The sequence below is a fragment of the Anopheles bellator genome, chromosome 1 (genome assembly GCF_943735745.2).
Source record: "Anopheles bellator chromosome 1, idAnoBellAS_SP24_06.2, whole genome shotgun sequence".
In the NCBI taxonomy this organism is placed as follows: Eukaryota; Metazoa; Arthropoda; class Insecta; order Diptera; family Culicidae; genus Anopheles; species Anopheles bellator.
Window position 1 is genome coordinate 15,718,020 of NC_071285.1, and position 15,901 is coordinate 15,733,920.

The following is a 15,901-nucleotide window of genomic DNA, read 5'->3' on the forward strand; positions in this document are numbered from 1 at the left end:
TTATTCAACGGCAACGGCATTTTTCCCAGACTTTTCCACGGCCTTTCAACGGGGTGTGCCGCTAATGAAATGCGCTGCCGACATTTAATGGCAAAGTATCATTTTTTACTATGCGCTGCATCTCTGACGAGAGGAACTACCGGAAGTTTCATTTTTCATAGACCAAGTGTTAGGAAAGCCGCTGGTAACGCTTTGCATGCTTCATAACAAAAAAGAAACACGCTTCGTTATGGAGTGGATTCTACGCCTCGTGAACGTTCGCTTTTCGATCGACGGTAAATCCTTTGGCTTCGCGCAACGACAGCGAAAACGAGTCGTCCGAAACCTCGAAAACCGGAAAAGCGGGCCAATCTTCTCGTTCGATTGCAAATCAAATCGCACGGCTGTGTTCCGGCGTTTGTCGTTTCTCCAGACTTCGGTCCCGTGGCGCGAGTGAATATTGGCCTCAAAAAACCCCCGAAAAGAAGGTCAAGTCAAGCGGTGGCAACTGGCTTGTATTTTAAGGATATTGAACGTTTGCCCCGGGCCCGGCTGACAAGCCGGGTGGATGATCTCGTCTGGAAAATCAGGACACGCGGACCTCGGAAAAGCAACGGTAACCGATGGGGGGAGGGATTCTGTTTGATCGATTGATTCACGCCACCGGGCGAATGTTTGGCGTGCGAAGGTCACCCGTTTTGGGGTCTCTTTGGCGATGTTTCAGGTCGAAGCCGCGTGGCTTCAATCAGTCTGCCGCCGGAGGCGCTGGTAATTGAATATTTAGTCTTACGCCTTGCCAAATGCCGTCGGTGCCATTCTGTGTGAAGCTGTACACGAGAAACGCAACATATTCCGTTGGGCTTTGTCATTCAATTTTTACTAATCCAATGCCGGAGTCGATCTCCATCGATCTAACAGCTCTCGGCGGCTGATTGTGGGAATAGGGCGAAGCGTAACTATTCGAGCGGTTTCCGTGGATTGACAAAACGACACGCGTCACGCAGGTGAAATTAAGTTTGTAAATTGGGCCCGTGACCTACGTTCGGTGGCCGGTACGGTGCGTGGCTCCAAAAGGACGTGCTGGGCCTAATCTTATCAGTTGGTTGATTGGTGACGCATTTACACGCAGTTCCTTTTTTTCTGATCCCGCCGGACACGTGGACCGTAAAGCTTAAAGCTGGAGAATGACGTCCTTACTTCGTCGTAGCGTGTTGTGCCTCATACGTTCCAGGACCAAAACATGAATAATGAAAGAGAGAGAATGGGACATTGTTTCGAGCGCAATAGCGCTCGTGTTGGCCCTTCGAGAACGATTTGCTGCGCAATTCGCGTGGCCAAGCTGTGTGACGCAACGGTGGAAAAGCTAGCCAATAAAGATGGAAAGCTAAAACACACGTTCAATACGCTTATATTAATTGGACGCTTTCCAAGAGGTTGGCATTGGAAATTTTTCCCCGAACACGAAGTGGCACTTCTCCGAAGAGGAGATGAAAAGGAAAATCGGTACAGCTTGGCCCACGAACTGGTAGCTAGAACAAATTAGCAGAAGCCCTATTTTTACAAACCAATTTGGCTTCAAGTAAACATTATTTCTACGAAACAGATAAGATCGTCCTGTGGTGGGACAGAGCAAACAGAGCAAGGCGGGTAGATAAATATTGACGACATGAACAGTAATGATTACGTTTCGATCGACGGGACCGACGACCATTTATGGGCGCCATCAAAAAAGGAAAATGCACGGAACACACGAGCACTCATGGCCCATGACCACCAGCACCATGCACCCCCCGGAGTCAGCCCTTTTAAACGGGCATCAATCATGTCGAAATGCGTTTATCGTGGCCGCTAATCTTCACGTGCTGATGAGATGGCCGCAGATTTCCCGGATCAAATTGATGGTTCCCTGCCTGCCCTTCACGGAACCGGATCACATCTTGAAGTCCTGCCACCTTTCTGCCCGGGCTGTCAGAATTCGGGGACACGTGTGCTGTGTGGCGGGGGCCAGCCATTAAGTCACCGTCAGACAGATCGCCGTCTCCGTCGCCGCCGCGTAATCATTTCGCGTAAAGTGATATCAATTTGCACCGACACGAGGCGATGGGTTCCTTTCTTGGGGCAATGTTTTCACCGTTTTTTTTTTCGCGTACCGATAAAGGATGGTTTCTTTGGAACAGGCCAACAGAATAGCTCTTAACCGCGCACACCGGTAAAGAGATGAAGGGGTACAATCTTCTTACAGTAATGGTGTGGTTCTCAGACGGTGAGGCTTCTCATGCTTTGCGCGTGCTATAATAACGAGACTTATGAGATCCGCCACGAGGATAATGGCAGGTTTGTTTGGGATGGAGCGAACCGATGCGAAGGACCAACGGAGAGACAGACAGAGCAGTGCAGCTGCTGACGGCATACAAATTTGGCGATGTGTAACACCTTGCCTTGATGTGTGGAGTGTGGAGCACTGGTCCCCGGTCCGGGATAGACACGTTCCACAATGCATTCGAAACGATGGTTTTGACAGCAGACGAAAATTTTCGCTTCTTAGAACACGAAACAATCCCCGAGTGAGCCTTCTTCGCGCTGCTATTCTTTGGATTGGGGCCGAGTTTTTGAATAAACCTTAAGATGGTTTGTCTAAATGAAGAAATAATTTAGTAACTTCTTAAACAATATCAATTTTATTCATTATATGAATTTCATTGATTTAATTATATGAATTATTGAAATGAATTTTATTGACATCGTCAGCATAGATCTACGGAGTGCCAAGTTTGGTTAACATTGCGATAAATATTTAGTGCAACAGTCCTGCGGATGCTTGGCCTGCAGTAATCCTACTTCGCGGATGTACCGGATGCGTCCACGCCAAAGAATCTCCTCTCGGTGTCTTAAGTTACCCATTTTACCGATACGATTTACACCGATGGCGTTCGAAGGCGTTAGCCACTGGAGATAAAATGGAGACTTTCGATAGAAAGTTTAATTTAACTTAAGACCCCAATTACTGACTCGGCTCACAATTACTGCGAGCTTACTGCGGGGGAAGGTGGACCTGAACATTCCGGGTGGGGCGAGATGAAACAATCGAAAAAGGCTTAGACGTTTCTGGCGAGAGCGCTTCTTCCACCACCACACCACATCGATGACTGCCGTGCCGAATCCCGAGATGTAATCGTTCAACTTTCTTTCACATTCCATTGTGCGCCGTTTGATAAGCGTCCGGATCCCGGGGCTTTTCCGACCATACGTTAAGACGAGGAAGTTTTCCACACCGATCGGCGCTCCGAGGCCGCCGTAACTTTCATCAAATGACTGCGCTGCTGATGTGTCGATAGTGGTCGTGTTGTAGGAGGCATTCAAAATTGGAGACGAAAATTCAACAACAACTAAATGAACTCTTACGCTTCCCACCGTGTGTGGGAAAATGATTCATTTGCTAATGAGTGTATCTCTGGATGCTTCATTAGCATGGTTATAGGTGTTTATCAACGGCCCCGCCAGCCGGCCCCGTGCCGGAACTGGAAGACTAATTCCATCCGCAGCGAACCTTGTTTCTGTGAAATTTTTCGAATTCCTGTCGTGTGATGTGCACTTTACAACTTCCTTCATTAATTGTGGGGCCTCTCTCTGGCCGGAATCGCGACCCGATCGGGGAGCGTTGATGGCGAAGCTCTTTTCGCACCGATGTGCCGAACAAATTGCACACCGGCAATGAATGTATTTCGATAGCATCAACAGATTTGAGGGCAAGGCTGCATACTGCGCATTTGAAGAATTCGAGGAATAGCTTAACATAATCCATTCCGGGTTTAATGAGCCAGCGATGGCCCCTCGGGGTGAGGAGAGCTTGAGATTCTCATCTCTGGAGCACTCAACAAGCTGCTTCTTCCCCTACTTGTTTCGGAGGCCGTTCAGGACTCGAGCAACAATGTAGGTTTTGGCTCGGCAGAATGATTAATGAAGAAGCTGTCGGTTAATGAAGATGATTAGGGTGATGTTCTCGATCTCCTCGGTCTCGCGTCGTTTTGTTTGCTCACCAGTGTCCACGACCTGTGAAGACGGTCGTGGAGCAGCAGCAGCAGCAGCAGCAGGAGTGAAGCGGGCTTGGTCATGCTCAGCTCGTTTGCAGCAGAGCCTCGATCCACTTCAGACGTCACGGTGGTCATTACTGCACCCGCGATTGCGATTGTTGTTCATTCCCACTACATGACCGATTGATTCGAAGCCCGATCCCGAAGGCTTTCCTTGCCGATTGTTCGTACAACTTTGTTGCTCGAACGGCCTGTATCATAGCCCGGGTGAACATCGTTCAGCTCATCATTATCATTCCCCCCAGCGCTCTGCAGTAATAATGCTGATCAATTAAGCACCGAGCGCTTGTCCGTTATCTCCAGAAGCCGCGAGGTCTGGCAACTAGAGTGGGCTTCGAATTTTCCAATAACCGAACACGAGAAGCGCGTACCGAAAAGTTGGTATAATTTGTTACGCTCGCAGATGTCTGATTTGAATACTAAATGGCGCGCCTCCATCAAACGGAACTGTGAAGCGGAGAGATCGGTCCATGCGATTGCAATCTGTTTTCCGATACAATTTACGAACTGTAAAAGGTCCGCCGGGGCGCGCCGAGTCGGGGATTAAATTTCCACTATCGAATTACTTGACAACTCTTCGTCTGTCTGCAGAAGCCATCGACAGACAGGGTCCCGGCGGATTGACGCAGTAAAGTTTTCGCAGCACGCCGGCTGGCTGCAGACAGGTCTCTCGGTCGGTAGTAATCGCGTTTCGCTGATTCGGGCGCCCAGCCAGCGGCAGCATAATGGTTCGTGCAGCATAAAGGAGAGGGACACAGAAATTGCTGGCCGCGATGCGTACACGAACTGTTGCAAAATAATCGCGGACACGACGCGCAGCAGGACCACGAAGAATGGGTTTCTTCGAGGCGGTTTTAAAGAGTGAGGTCGTGGCGTCGACACGAAGGTTGTCGAAATGTTTCTCCAGAAACTTTGTGCAAGAAACTTGCGGATCTGACCGTTCTGGTTTCGCCGTTCGGGTTTTTCGGGAGACGAAAACACGTTGCGAATGGAAGATAATTAGTAGTGTGGTGGCTTTTGCCGGCCCTGCGCGGACCCCGACCGCGCGCTATGCGAACTTCCTTTTTCCATTCTCTTGCTGGAGGTTTTCCTTGGGAGGAAGTTTCTTAGCCCCGGCCCCACGGACGTGGCCCACGGGAACACGAAAAGACGGTGAAGAAACGATGCTGCCGGGAACGGATTCGTTGCAGTTTTTCTCCCTTGCCACTCTTGCGCGGTCCACGAACCTGCGTCACGATCTCTGGCCGGCAGGAACCGGGGCGCAATATTTCGCACGCAACCGTCGGTCAGAAAAACCGTGACGAAACCGCGATCGATTTTAATCAAAAAGAAAATGAAATTATAACATGCGTTACACGATGCTTTTTGTTGGTGGCCCACGGGGCATTTCGATCGAATAGCGAATAGTATCGCGCGCCCAAAAGAAAACGAAGTCCGCATTTTATGTTGCTCGACTTGTGTCGAAAGCAAAGTGAACAAATCTGTCGAATTACGGCGGACGGATCGACATTCTGGTGGACCGAATTGTTGGGGCAATCCTTTTAGCTAATTTCATTACGCGATGGTGATGAACGCGAGAGAACTTTTGTTGTCTCTGTGGAGCAAACATGTGGCGCAAGACTAAGTTGTTGGACGAAATTGGACAGCCTCCATGACGGGGTGGCATGGCTGGTGACCTACTCCGATAATCGTTCATTCCGTTATCATTCCGTACAAATCGGCATTTACCTCGGCCACGGGTTTAGACGATCGTTGCCGAGAGGCTGTTGATTTGCTTCGACCAGGCCACCAAAAGCCTTCGGTGTGGCATGTGGACCGTTCCTAACGCCAGCATAATACCACATGGCGCGAGTCCGTCACTCACAGTGCTCCAGGGCCCACAGCATTCCATCTCTCGGAAGGTAACGACGATCATTATCGCCATCATGCAAACGGGGAGACGTCGGTTGGCGCGATTGGGGGCATCTTTCTACGCCGGAGCCCCAAGACTAAAACCGGAATCGGCGAACTTCTTCGCGCCCGAAATAGTGTATGTTGTGTCTGCCGAGTGATAAAATTTTGCCCACAGAAAAAGAAGCACACCCTGGCGGCGGCGGCGGCTTTCCTTGAGCAGTGCCATTGAACTTGACTTCATCCGTCATGTTGACAGCACCGGCGGATGTCGCGGAGTCAGCGCACCGTCAATTGGTGCGAGCATCGTCTCCCGGGGTCCGTGTTGGGTTGGGTGCAATTTGCCGCTCGAAGATGCCGTCAAAGGACTGGTCCGTGGATCCTCGGAAGAATTCGAGAAAATGGCACTCGGAACCGAAGAACGCCGGGACGTACGAATGAAGGAACGTTCTTTTCGATTAATCATCCGGGTCGGGTTAGGATTTTACTTTTTATGTGCAACAACACAACACACAGACGGAAGTCTGCCGCCATCTTCGGGTACTTATTTTCCATTCGCTGACTCCACGGGGTCACGGTAAGCCGTTCTAAGGGTCCTTTATATTTAGATTTAATTAGTTTTCTAGTAAAGTCATTTGGCTATATTTGAAACATGATTTCTATTTGTTTGTTGAGAAGAAAATGCGGTTCCGCTTTGCATATAAATGTTACGCCTTACGATACGCCACTTTATTGCCGTGAATGAGCAATGCGCCGACCCAATTATGACTCGCAGTCTCATTACGGTTCCCCATTTTTAGCTAATAAATTATAATCTCGTACGAGGGGCCACGTACTTAATGGTACACTTGATGCATATGATTCACATCGTCTTCACCGCGCCAATCGTGGCCTGGCTTGGGAGGCAGTTTAATTAGGGATCCCCAATTTGGTCTTGGGCGCCTTGGGCCATTTCGTGACTGGAAGGTGTTTGCATGCTCTCAAGACCGTTTTTTTTGCTGTCGAAAACCGTGTCGTGTGTTTCTCAGACTTGCTGCACTTGCTGCCGGGAAACCCCCTCCCGTATGCGCAATGCATCTTCTGTCCCACCTCGTCCCGGGTAGGGGCGATGCTAAACAATGTTGAAAACAAAATCATCCAATTCGAGCAGCACTTTGTGTCCCGTCCCGTCGCTTTGTCTTGCGTTGGGACCGCTCCCCGGTGGAAGAAGATAAGTAGTATATTTTCCTTTCCATCGGAAACCAGACCCCAGGCGTCCGCGAAGAAACCGTAAAACCATTTCGCGACGACAGCGACGACGTCGGTGCCCGGCCGCCGGTGTCTTGATGGACGGGATTGACGCTGATGATGCTGCTGCTGCGGCCACCGTCGCCGCCGTCAGTTAGTTACAGCTGGGCGGGATGGTACGTCTTGGTCGGTGCGATGATCTACGGGAAAGTACATGGCGACTGGGACGCTGGGGGGCCGTCTGTGAGAACTGCACACCGTCAGATGTCTCATGGGTGTGCCCGACCCGGTGGTGATGACGTGTCCCTGTGCCGTACGCGCTATCTCGTCTCCATGTGCTATCCAATTTCCAACGCACCAGAGAGCGTAGTTTTAACGTCCACTTTCCGTTTTTCAAATCCCCTTTTGACAGCTGTCATGCAGCGTCAACCAGCGGAGGGGAGGCGCAAAATTATTGTCTCATTGTCCTTTCACGTATTTAAAGTAGAAAGTGTTTTATTAAAATTTAATACATACGGAAACGTTATGAACAAAAGATTACGTCACTCGAGCGGTCGCCTGTCGCTTGTACCTTAACCTAGCAGAGCCTGTACGGGGCTGGGACCGTAACCCGCGGTGCGATCGGTTGTCCATCGGCGATGCAGGCGCTCCAGGCGCAGGAAGCGGTTAATTGCACAATTTGCCATTCGGGGCACGAGATTAGCAAATCAAATTTGGCTTCCTTGCCCTTACCCGGGTTGTGTGGTTGGAATTTATTCAAAACTCTTCAAAACGGAACCCTCCGCTAGAGGGCGCGCGTGCGACATGTGGTGTGCGGGAATGTGGTTAGTCAGCCATTATAATCATCCATCCGGCGGTTGCTGAGATGAGGCGGAAAATGGAGTGCGAGCACCGAGGGCGCGGACGGCCGCATGTCATATGGCACACACCCCGAGGGTCGTTGTTACACGCTCTGCCGTGTGTTGTGCTCGACGGCGGCAGCGAAGAAAGTCACTGTCAGCGGCTTATGATTTATGCATTCCGCCAAATCAATTCTTTCGATCAATTTTCCCGTCTACTGGCGCGCTGCTCGTAATCACCGACGGGCGTTCACTTCGAAGCCGTCCGCAGGATAATTCCTGTGTGTCGCCAAAGCCAAAGAGGGGTGTTTCATTAAAATTCTACTCAAATCGGTTGTGCTTATCGTTTGAGAAAATACTGCCACACCCATAAATCTGTGACCATCTCCCTTTGCACGCCACCCTGGGGCTCGGATCGGAGTGTCGTTGGGCGTTCAGTGGCGTTTAGTTGTTTTTCCACATAATATGCAAATGTTATGTGAGCCGTTGTTTTGTTTCATGCATCGTTAGACCGTTGGTCCCGGGCTACGATTGGGCGAGTATAGGACCTCCTTTGCCGTCGTCTTTCCATCGATTGCTGCACCTGAAAGAGGCAGAAGAGCCCGTGCGAAAGCTGCAAGCAGCTGGGAAGTGATTCTTTATTTATGCTGCCAACGATTACCGCTTGCGATTGATCAAAACCTTCCGTTCGGTTGCTCGGCGAAGAAGCGTAGAAGAGCGAAAACAGAAGAAAATTACAGGACTGCAGCACTCGGCCGCGCATAAAGTATTGATTAGTTTTCGACAACCTCTGTACATAGACTGGTAGACACTGTGAGTTATTGCTTGCCGCGTTGCCGTAGTGTCCTCTAATCCCGCCGTAGAGAGTAGTCTAATATCGTGTACATACTAAATCTTCTAAACCTTCTTCAACTTCTACGTTTACTCACCACCTAGAGCCTCACCACCGAGCGCGCATTGAATAATTTGTGTTGTGTTTAAAATTTGCAGGTTGTACGGAAGAGGGCTAGACGACTGCTAGACTTTGCTGTTGTGACCCACAGGCAGAACGTTACGCACAAGACGATCTTAACGCTAGAGAGACACTAGAGGCACCACAAGCTCTCCACAACCGACTTGAGTGTAGAGACCTCGCCTCATTTACGCATCCCATTTCCTGTTTTGCTTTCTGTGTTAGTCTCTGTGTGTCTGTGGGTGTGTTTGCGCGTTGTAATGTCTTTGTGGCTAATATCTGTGTAGAGCAGCTTGGTCGTTGCCCGCGAGGATCGCGATCTTCGCGAACCGGTTTTGTCTGGACCGTTCCACCGGCAACAATGTAATCGAGTAGCGCTATGAGACACGCTTCAGGTGCCGCAAAGGATACTCTAACTCTAACCAGGAGGGAACTCGCCACGAGGAACTTACGAGGATCGCACGTGGCGATCGCTAGCGTGTGGCGATAGTACGAACGAACCCAACCACAACGGAATCGACACAATGCTGGAGGAGGAGCTCGAGATAGCGCTGAAGGTGATCGTGGTCGGGAACGGAGGCGTCGGTAAAACGTCGATGGTCCAGCGGTACTGCAAGGGCATCTACACGAAGGACTACAAGAAGACGATCGGGGTGGACTTCCTCGAGCGACAGATCGAGATCGACGGGGAGGACATCCGGATTATGCTGTGGGACACGGCGGGCCAGGAGGAGTTCGACGCGATCACGAAGGCGTACTATCGGGGGGCGCAGGCGTGCGTGCTCACGTTCAGCACCACGGACCGGGCGTCGTTCGAGGCGATCCGCGAGTGGAAGGTGAAGGTGGAGAACGAGTGCAGCGAGATACCGACCGTGCTAGTCCAGAACAAGATCGACCTGATGGATCAGGCCGTGGTGTCGTTCGACGAGGCGGAAGCGCTGGCCCACGCGCTCGGCTGCCGGCTGATCCGGACGTCGGTGAAGGAGGACGTGAACGTAGCGACCGTGTTCCGGTACCTGGCGACCAAGTGCCACCAGCAGATGAAGCAACAGTACAGCCAGTCGGCCCCGATCAGCCAGCCGACGATCAGTGCCTTTAGTCCGACGTTCCAGTCGAAAGCCGCCAGCAACACGATCACCCTGGCGAGGCCATCGGTGAAGCGCAAGCCACTGCAGAAGCGGTGCGGGATCTTCTGAGGGCCGGCCCAGGCTGTGCGTGTTATCGTTGATCGTTGTTGTTAACTTAGAGCTTAGTAATAGTAAGACCTGCCACCTTTGCAAGACTGTCGCTTGAATACTCACCGCCCCGAGCTCTGCGTCTCCCCGTTGTCCACGTTGTGGCTAACACTCGTATGCGTCGTTTCTTTCGGACACACCACATATTGTGCATATTCGTTCGTAGACTGTAGTTAGGTGATGTTCAATGTTTATGTATGTATAGTTTCCCACCAACCTTTTTGGACAAAGACCCAGAATCCAGACCAGACCGAAATGGACCGTCATTTACACAGAGCGAAGAACGTATAGCGTGCGCTTTCCCCATTTCCCCGTCTTCGAGAGGAAGAGTTTCAATTGCTCAAAAATTGGCAGTTGATGAGGGAAGGCGCACAGATGACGCAGACCACAGATGGAACCGTAGTTAATAATAACTAGTAATAATAATACGGCGAACCTCGTCAATGTTAGGAGGTCGTATCATCATCGCAGTGGATAATTATAATTTATACGAATTTGACGCCCGTTGTTTTTGGGTTGCCGCGAGGTCCGTGCGAACCAAGGGATGTGAAAGAAAAGCGACGACAAGGGACGAAATGAGACGGGTTCTCCAAAGTGGTGTTTCTCGTGAAAAACCGGAACGGAGGGTATGACCGGGACCTGGGGCCCGGGGCCAGCAGTGTTTGTTAATGAAAGACTAGTGGAGAATCGAGAGGAAAACAATAGTCAGTGATTAATCACTTGTGCCCGGTGGATCTTTAATTCGTGATCTTGGCCGGTTGGTTTGCTTTCTGCTGTGGTTCTTCCCGGTGGTAACGAATCGCTTTCGGCGGTCCCGAAGCCCTGGAGCTGCTAACGTTATTAGCTGAAGTCATCAGCATGGTTGGGCTGTGGAATTCGACGGGGGGCTAAGGAGTCAATCAACGCGAGTCGTCGCGAGGTTCTAACCCTCTGCTCCGTTGTGTCGAAAGCGCGCCCGCGACGGCCACAGCATAGTAATGAGCATGGAACGAAACATAACGTGGTACGCTTTAAGCCTTTGCATATTCCCCGGACGATAGGTTATGAGTTCTCGCCCCCGGCGGGAGCTGCTGATGTTCTAACGGGTTCTCTGCTCATTCGGGCGGGATCATAAGGATAGTAATTACACCGTGTGTCCTGCGGGCGGACGGGACAGTTCGAGGCGAAATATGGGGCGAAAGAAATGTTGCTGAAAAAAAGAAAGGCCGTCCGTTGGTTCGCTGTCCATCTTTTTAGCTTCAGGTGTTTCTCTTTGTTTAGTCTTTCAGATTTTTATTCCAACAGGAACCGTGAGTATGTTTTATGTTTCAGGATTATTTTATGTTTTTACCGTCCGATAGGTTATTGCCCATTTTTATTAGGTTAGGTGTTCTGTGCCTCGCGAACTTTCTTCGTTGGGTGAAATTTCGGTGTAGGGTCTCGGAGCCAACTAAAATAGGATGTGGTTCGTGAGAACCACCTCGGGGGGGCTTTTTTTTGCACCTTTCACCAACTTCACCGGCTTGCCGGCCGCCCAGACACACACTTTCTATCCGTCTCGTCTAACCGTCCCAAAATTTATTCACCGCGTGGATCAGAAAAGCGCCCCAGGTTTGCGTTTTGATTAGTGACCGATACACACGCCGCCGACAGCCAGAAAGGGAAATGAATGCCGGCTTCGGGAAGGTGCGATCATGTGTTTCCCGAGGGTTGATCTGTGGGGGGTAGAGGAAAATTTAGTGCTTTTCCCAAACACCTGCCACCACAGCGGAAACTCTCCCCCAAAGGGAACACCCGGGGCTGGAGCCATTCCTCTTTCTCGCTCTCGCTACATTTCGTTGAAGCATTTTCTCCATCAAATGGCGCTGCGTGTGTTCCCATCCATGTGGCCGGCGGAATTCGCACGATTTTCTTCGCGTTTCACTCGCTCACGATAGTTTTCACATCAACACCCCACCCGCGCCCGTATCCGGTCGACGGGGGGAAAATGAATTTAGCATCGAGCCGCGCCTTTTCACTCTCGGTGCCAGCATCTGACGGGGCTTGCGGCATTGAAGAGTGAAAACGGGGAGAGTACATCGATGCTGATTATTGGCGCCGCGCCTCGCTGGAGCCTGCCGTCTCGGCGCAGTCTGGAAATGCCCCGAACGGGGCGTCATCACCGCCAGCAATTGTCTGCTGAACGGAAATCCGTCCAAGCTTTCGCCATCGTGTGCCGGACTCGGAGTGGGGACCACTGCTGGTCTTCGGTGTTTGGGCTGGGCACGCCTTCAAGAACCTTCAAGACTTCGCTGGTGCGGTGATGCGATTTGCTCTTCTGATTGAATCGCTGAGCAGAAAGAGCGTTCCAATGGCGAAGATATTGAGTCGACGCGTCCAACGTCAATCATAATTTTTGATTGGTTCTCTTGGAATCACCCTGTGCAGTGGCTTCACCGACAGTGCGTTTCATTTTAGCTGCGCTCCGCGCGATCGATCCATGCGTTACTTATGCTCTCTGCGGCTGTGAGAAGCCATCGGATATAATCCTCACCGTGCCGCATCGAGTGGAAAGTTAAACGGTGGATTCTAACGACAGAATCAGCGGCGGCCATTTAATAATCTCTTGAGCACTCGTTATGCCCCTATTTTACGATCGACCATCCATCCCGCGATCGGCGGCTTTCGCTGTCGGTGCGACATTTCCGTGGCGTGGCGTGGCGAGGATGCCAATAATTAACATCGTGTACCCCGGGCCCGGCCGGGGGCGCGCTAATTGTGGAAAGTGGCCATTTTGGAGTGGCCGCCATCCGCCGCCAATCTCGTCAAACGCCGGAATTCGCTGTGAGAGGCAGGCGCGGCCAGCGCATAATCGGCGATGACCGTCGTTGCCGCGCCCGGGTTGATGTGAAGTTTCCTTTCGTTAATTACGAATGCATAATTGAGTGGCGTACACCGCTCGCCGCGGATGGCATCTTTCCGCCCTCTGATGGCCGCCGAGTTTACCGGAGATCCGCAAGAAGTCTCCTTTTCGCTCGTTCCCCGTGTGCATACGTTTGTTGGCCCCGTTATGTTTTCGGTGGTTCAGCGGCCAGTGATAGTCGTCCCCGGGGGAGATGGTTAGAGTTGTTTGAAGGGGTCCGAGGTTCGTTGAATTTTTTTGGAGCTCTTCCATTAACTTTTTGTTGCTTCGCGCGCGCAAAATGGTGCAAAATGGGGTTTTATTACGCTCTAAGCATTACACCGCGCACCGTTCGGGGAGAGAGAGAGAGCGAAAGACTGCATAATTTCATAATTATCGCTGAGGGCTAAACGATATTATTTCGATAGTCTATTTATGAAATTACAGGCACACGCTGCTGATGCTAATTCAACAAAAAAAATGGTTCCCGTTTTTGGCAAATGTTTTAGAAGCAGCAATGCTGCTCGTAACGTTATGTTGCGTTTTGCCGACATGCATTTATATTGGATATCGGTAGCCGATTGAAGCGGTGAAGGAAACTCGTTTACAAGAGTGTGTGGCCGATCGTGTGGCATTGGCAGGCAGACGAAGAAAACACGCTGCACAAAGCGCTGCCCCAATACCCAATTACTAGCGGGCCGAAGGAGGTCGAACATGACCTTCGGAGAGGGCCACATCAGGGGGCAGTACGCACTCGTTTAAATTGGCTTGCATATTTCATTTCGTGCCAACATTCTCCGATCCCTCCGCGGCACAAGGCCCGGTACTTCATTTCTTGCTCTCCAAGCCTCGAGGAGGTCGTGTTGGTGAAACATTATTGGCCAGCCCGCCTTGTCTGTTTTTCAGGGTGCCATTATGCAACAGCACAAGCACAATTTCCAATTGGCAATCGAACAGAAGGAGACCCTCTCCGGCGAGAGGTCCTTGTAACGGTCTTAACTTTGTTCGATTGCCGAGGCAACCGTTATGCGCACGGCGCTGTACCGTTGGCCTCGATTCGGGTTGCGAAGGGAATACGGATGCTTTTTTGTTCCCCTATCCTTATCCGATTATAGGCCAGCGATTGACTTGTTTGCGTCCAGTCCGGGAAAAAAAGCATTCTTGTGCCGCAGTTAAGGAGCATCATCCGCAATCTTGATTCGCGCTGATTATAATCTCACGGATTAATGTTGGAGTGTGTTTAGTGCATCAATACGGAACAGGCAAAGCAGTTTTTTTTCGCAGCATACCTACGTTATGCTGCTTCGCGGACCAATTTAGCATTCCTAGAAAAAGACAATCGACCCCCGGGACCCTCTTTTCCTAACCCTTGGTGGTACACGTGTCGATCCGATGTTATTGCCTCGCGATGCCGCGATGGAATTTATATGCTCTCCACTACTCAGCTTAGAGCTGGACGGAGCTTGCAGCAGGATTAGCTGTTTCTTCTCCCTTTTAAGTTCATTATAATTGGAGCCCCCCCATCATCATCCGGGGGGAGGTCAGTGATCTCGTCCGTGTCGATGCTCCGCTTACTCCGTCGATGGTTCTTAAAACGTGATCGCACTCTCTCTCTCTCTCGCGCTCGGTTTGTGCTCCACTCGAAACTGCATCGGGACTCAAGTCTTCGTCGTCGTCGTTGCAAGTCTTGTTCGATTACACCTCAAGTCGGCCCGGTCAGCCTGGCGTCGCGCGCACCCCGGACAGTTACAAATCGTTTTGATTGGCCACGAACCATCCACGACCCATGGGGGGCGCGTTCGTGGTCCAGTGTGTCCGGACACACTTGGGCACACTTGGGACTGGATAAAAATGTGGATCAGCCGCGGACGAAATGTGAAGAGAAATGGGGAATAAAATTGAAGAACACCGCGCCGCGCGGCTTGCGGATGATTCCTGGTTCTTGCCATGGGCTCATGTCCTTCGGACAGTTAATTTGTTGGTCGTGGTCCCCCCCTCCCGGAGACCAAGCTCTGCGCGTTTCTGGCGTGTTTCCCGGCGAAAAGGGTGTGAAAATTACGGCACTTCGCAGGCTGAAATCAGGACCCATCGTGGTGGGGTACTAACCTGTTTGTTCGGAGTGCCAACGGTACACGGTTTTGACCTGCCCGGTGGCGGTAGCGATCATGCCGTGCTCGGGAAATTAAAAAACCATACCTCGCCGACAGTGTTGTGGAAAAAATAATAAAATTACCGCCAATAAATCCGTGAGCCACCTTCTTTCCGAGTGGGTGCAGACGCAGGCCCCTCAGTAATAAAGTCCAGCTCGGCGCGGTTTTGATTTAGGGCGTGCCTTAAGATTTTGTGCTGGCCAAGCCTGCAACCCCGAATTATAACGGCTCCAAGACACGGTGACCGCGCAATGATTCATAAAGAACTCCAACAAAACCGGGCTGGGGGCGCGCACATCAACCAGCCAGCCCGACTCCCGACGGACACCTCGCGGTAATGGCGGATGGCTCAGAGCGGAGCGGTATAATCGCGATTCGCAATTCTTTCAGGTGGCACACCCCATCATCGACGCTCCAGGGAGGGGGATCCGGTAGTCTCTGGATCAAGCCACGGATCTCCGACCTCTCGTGGTCGTGGTCGGACAATTTTATGAGGTCCGACGGATGCGGACACCGGCTTTTCTTCGCGGTTCGCTGAATTCCCTCACCGCGAGCGAGTTCAGTGGCTTTTATCAAAACTTCAGCACCCTGCTTCAGCAAGTTCTTTGCTGCGCAGTCGCCGAAATTAACGATCGTAACGCGCTGCTTCAAACTTTAAATCGCCTTCGAAGCGCGCGC

The 15,901-nt window shown here is 51.3% G+C and overlaps 2 protein-coding genes across 5 annotated transcripts in view; both read left to right on the forward strand.

The window, feature by feature from the left end:
* The window catches only part of LOC131205483 (protein yippee-like), a 74,754-nt gene that overhangs the window by 32,156 nt on the left and 26,697 nt on the right, over positions 1-15,901 (forward strand). The window lies entirely within an intron of this gene.
* On the forward strand, positions 9,324-10,603 carry LOC131205482 (ras-related protein Rab-23). Its single transcript, XM_058197591.1, has one exon. It carries the CDS (start codon positions 9,503-9,505, stop codon positions 10,172-10,174), a length of 672 nt encoding a protein of 223 aa, XP_058053574.1. The 5' UTR covers positions 9,324-9,502; the 3' UTR covers positions 10,175-10,603.

Bases quoted from the DNA above. Each gene is read 5' to 3' on its own strand.
- LOC131205482 (XM_058197591.1), top strand. From the start codon at position 9,503: ATGCTGGAGGAGGAGCTCGAGATAGCGCTGAAGGTGATCGTGGTCGGG.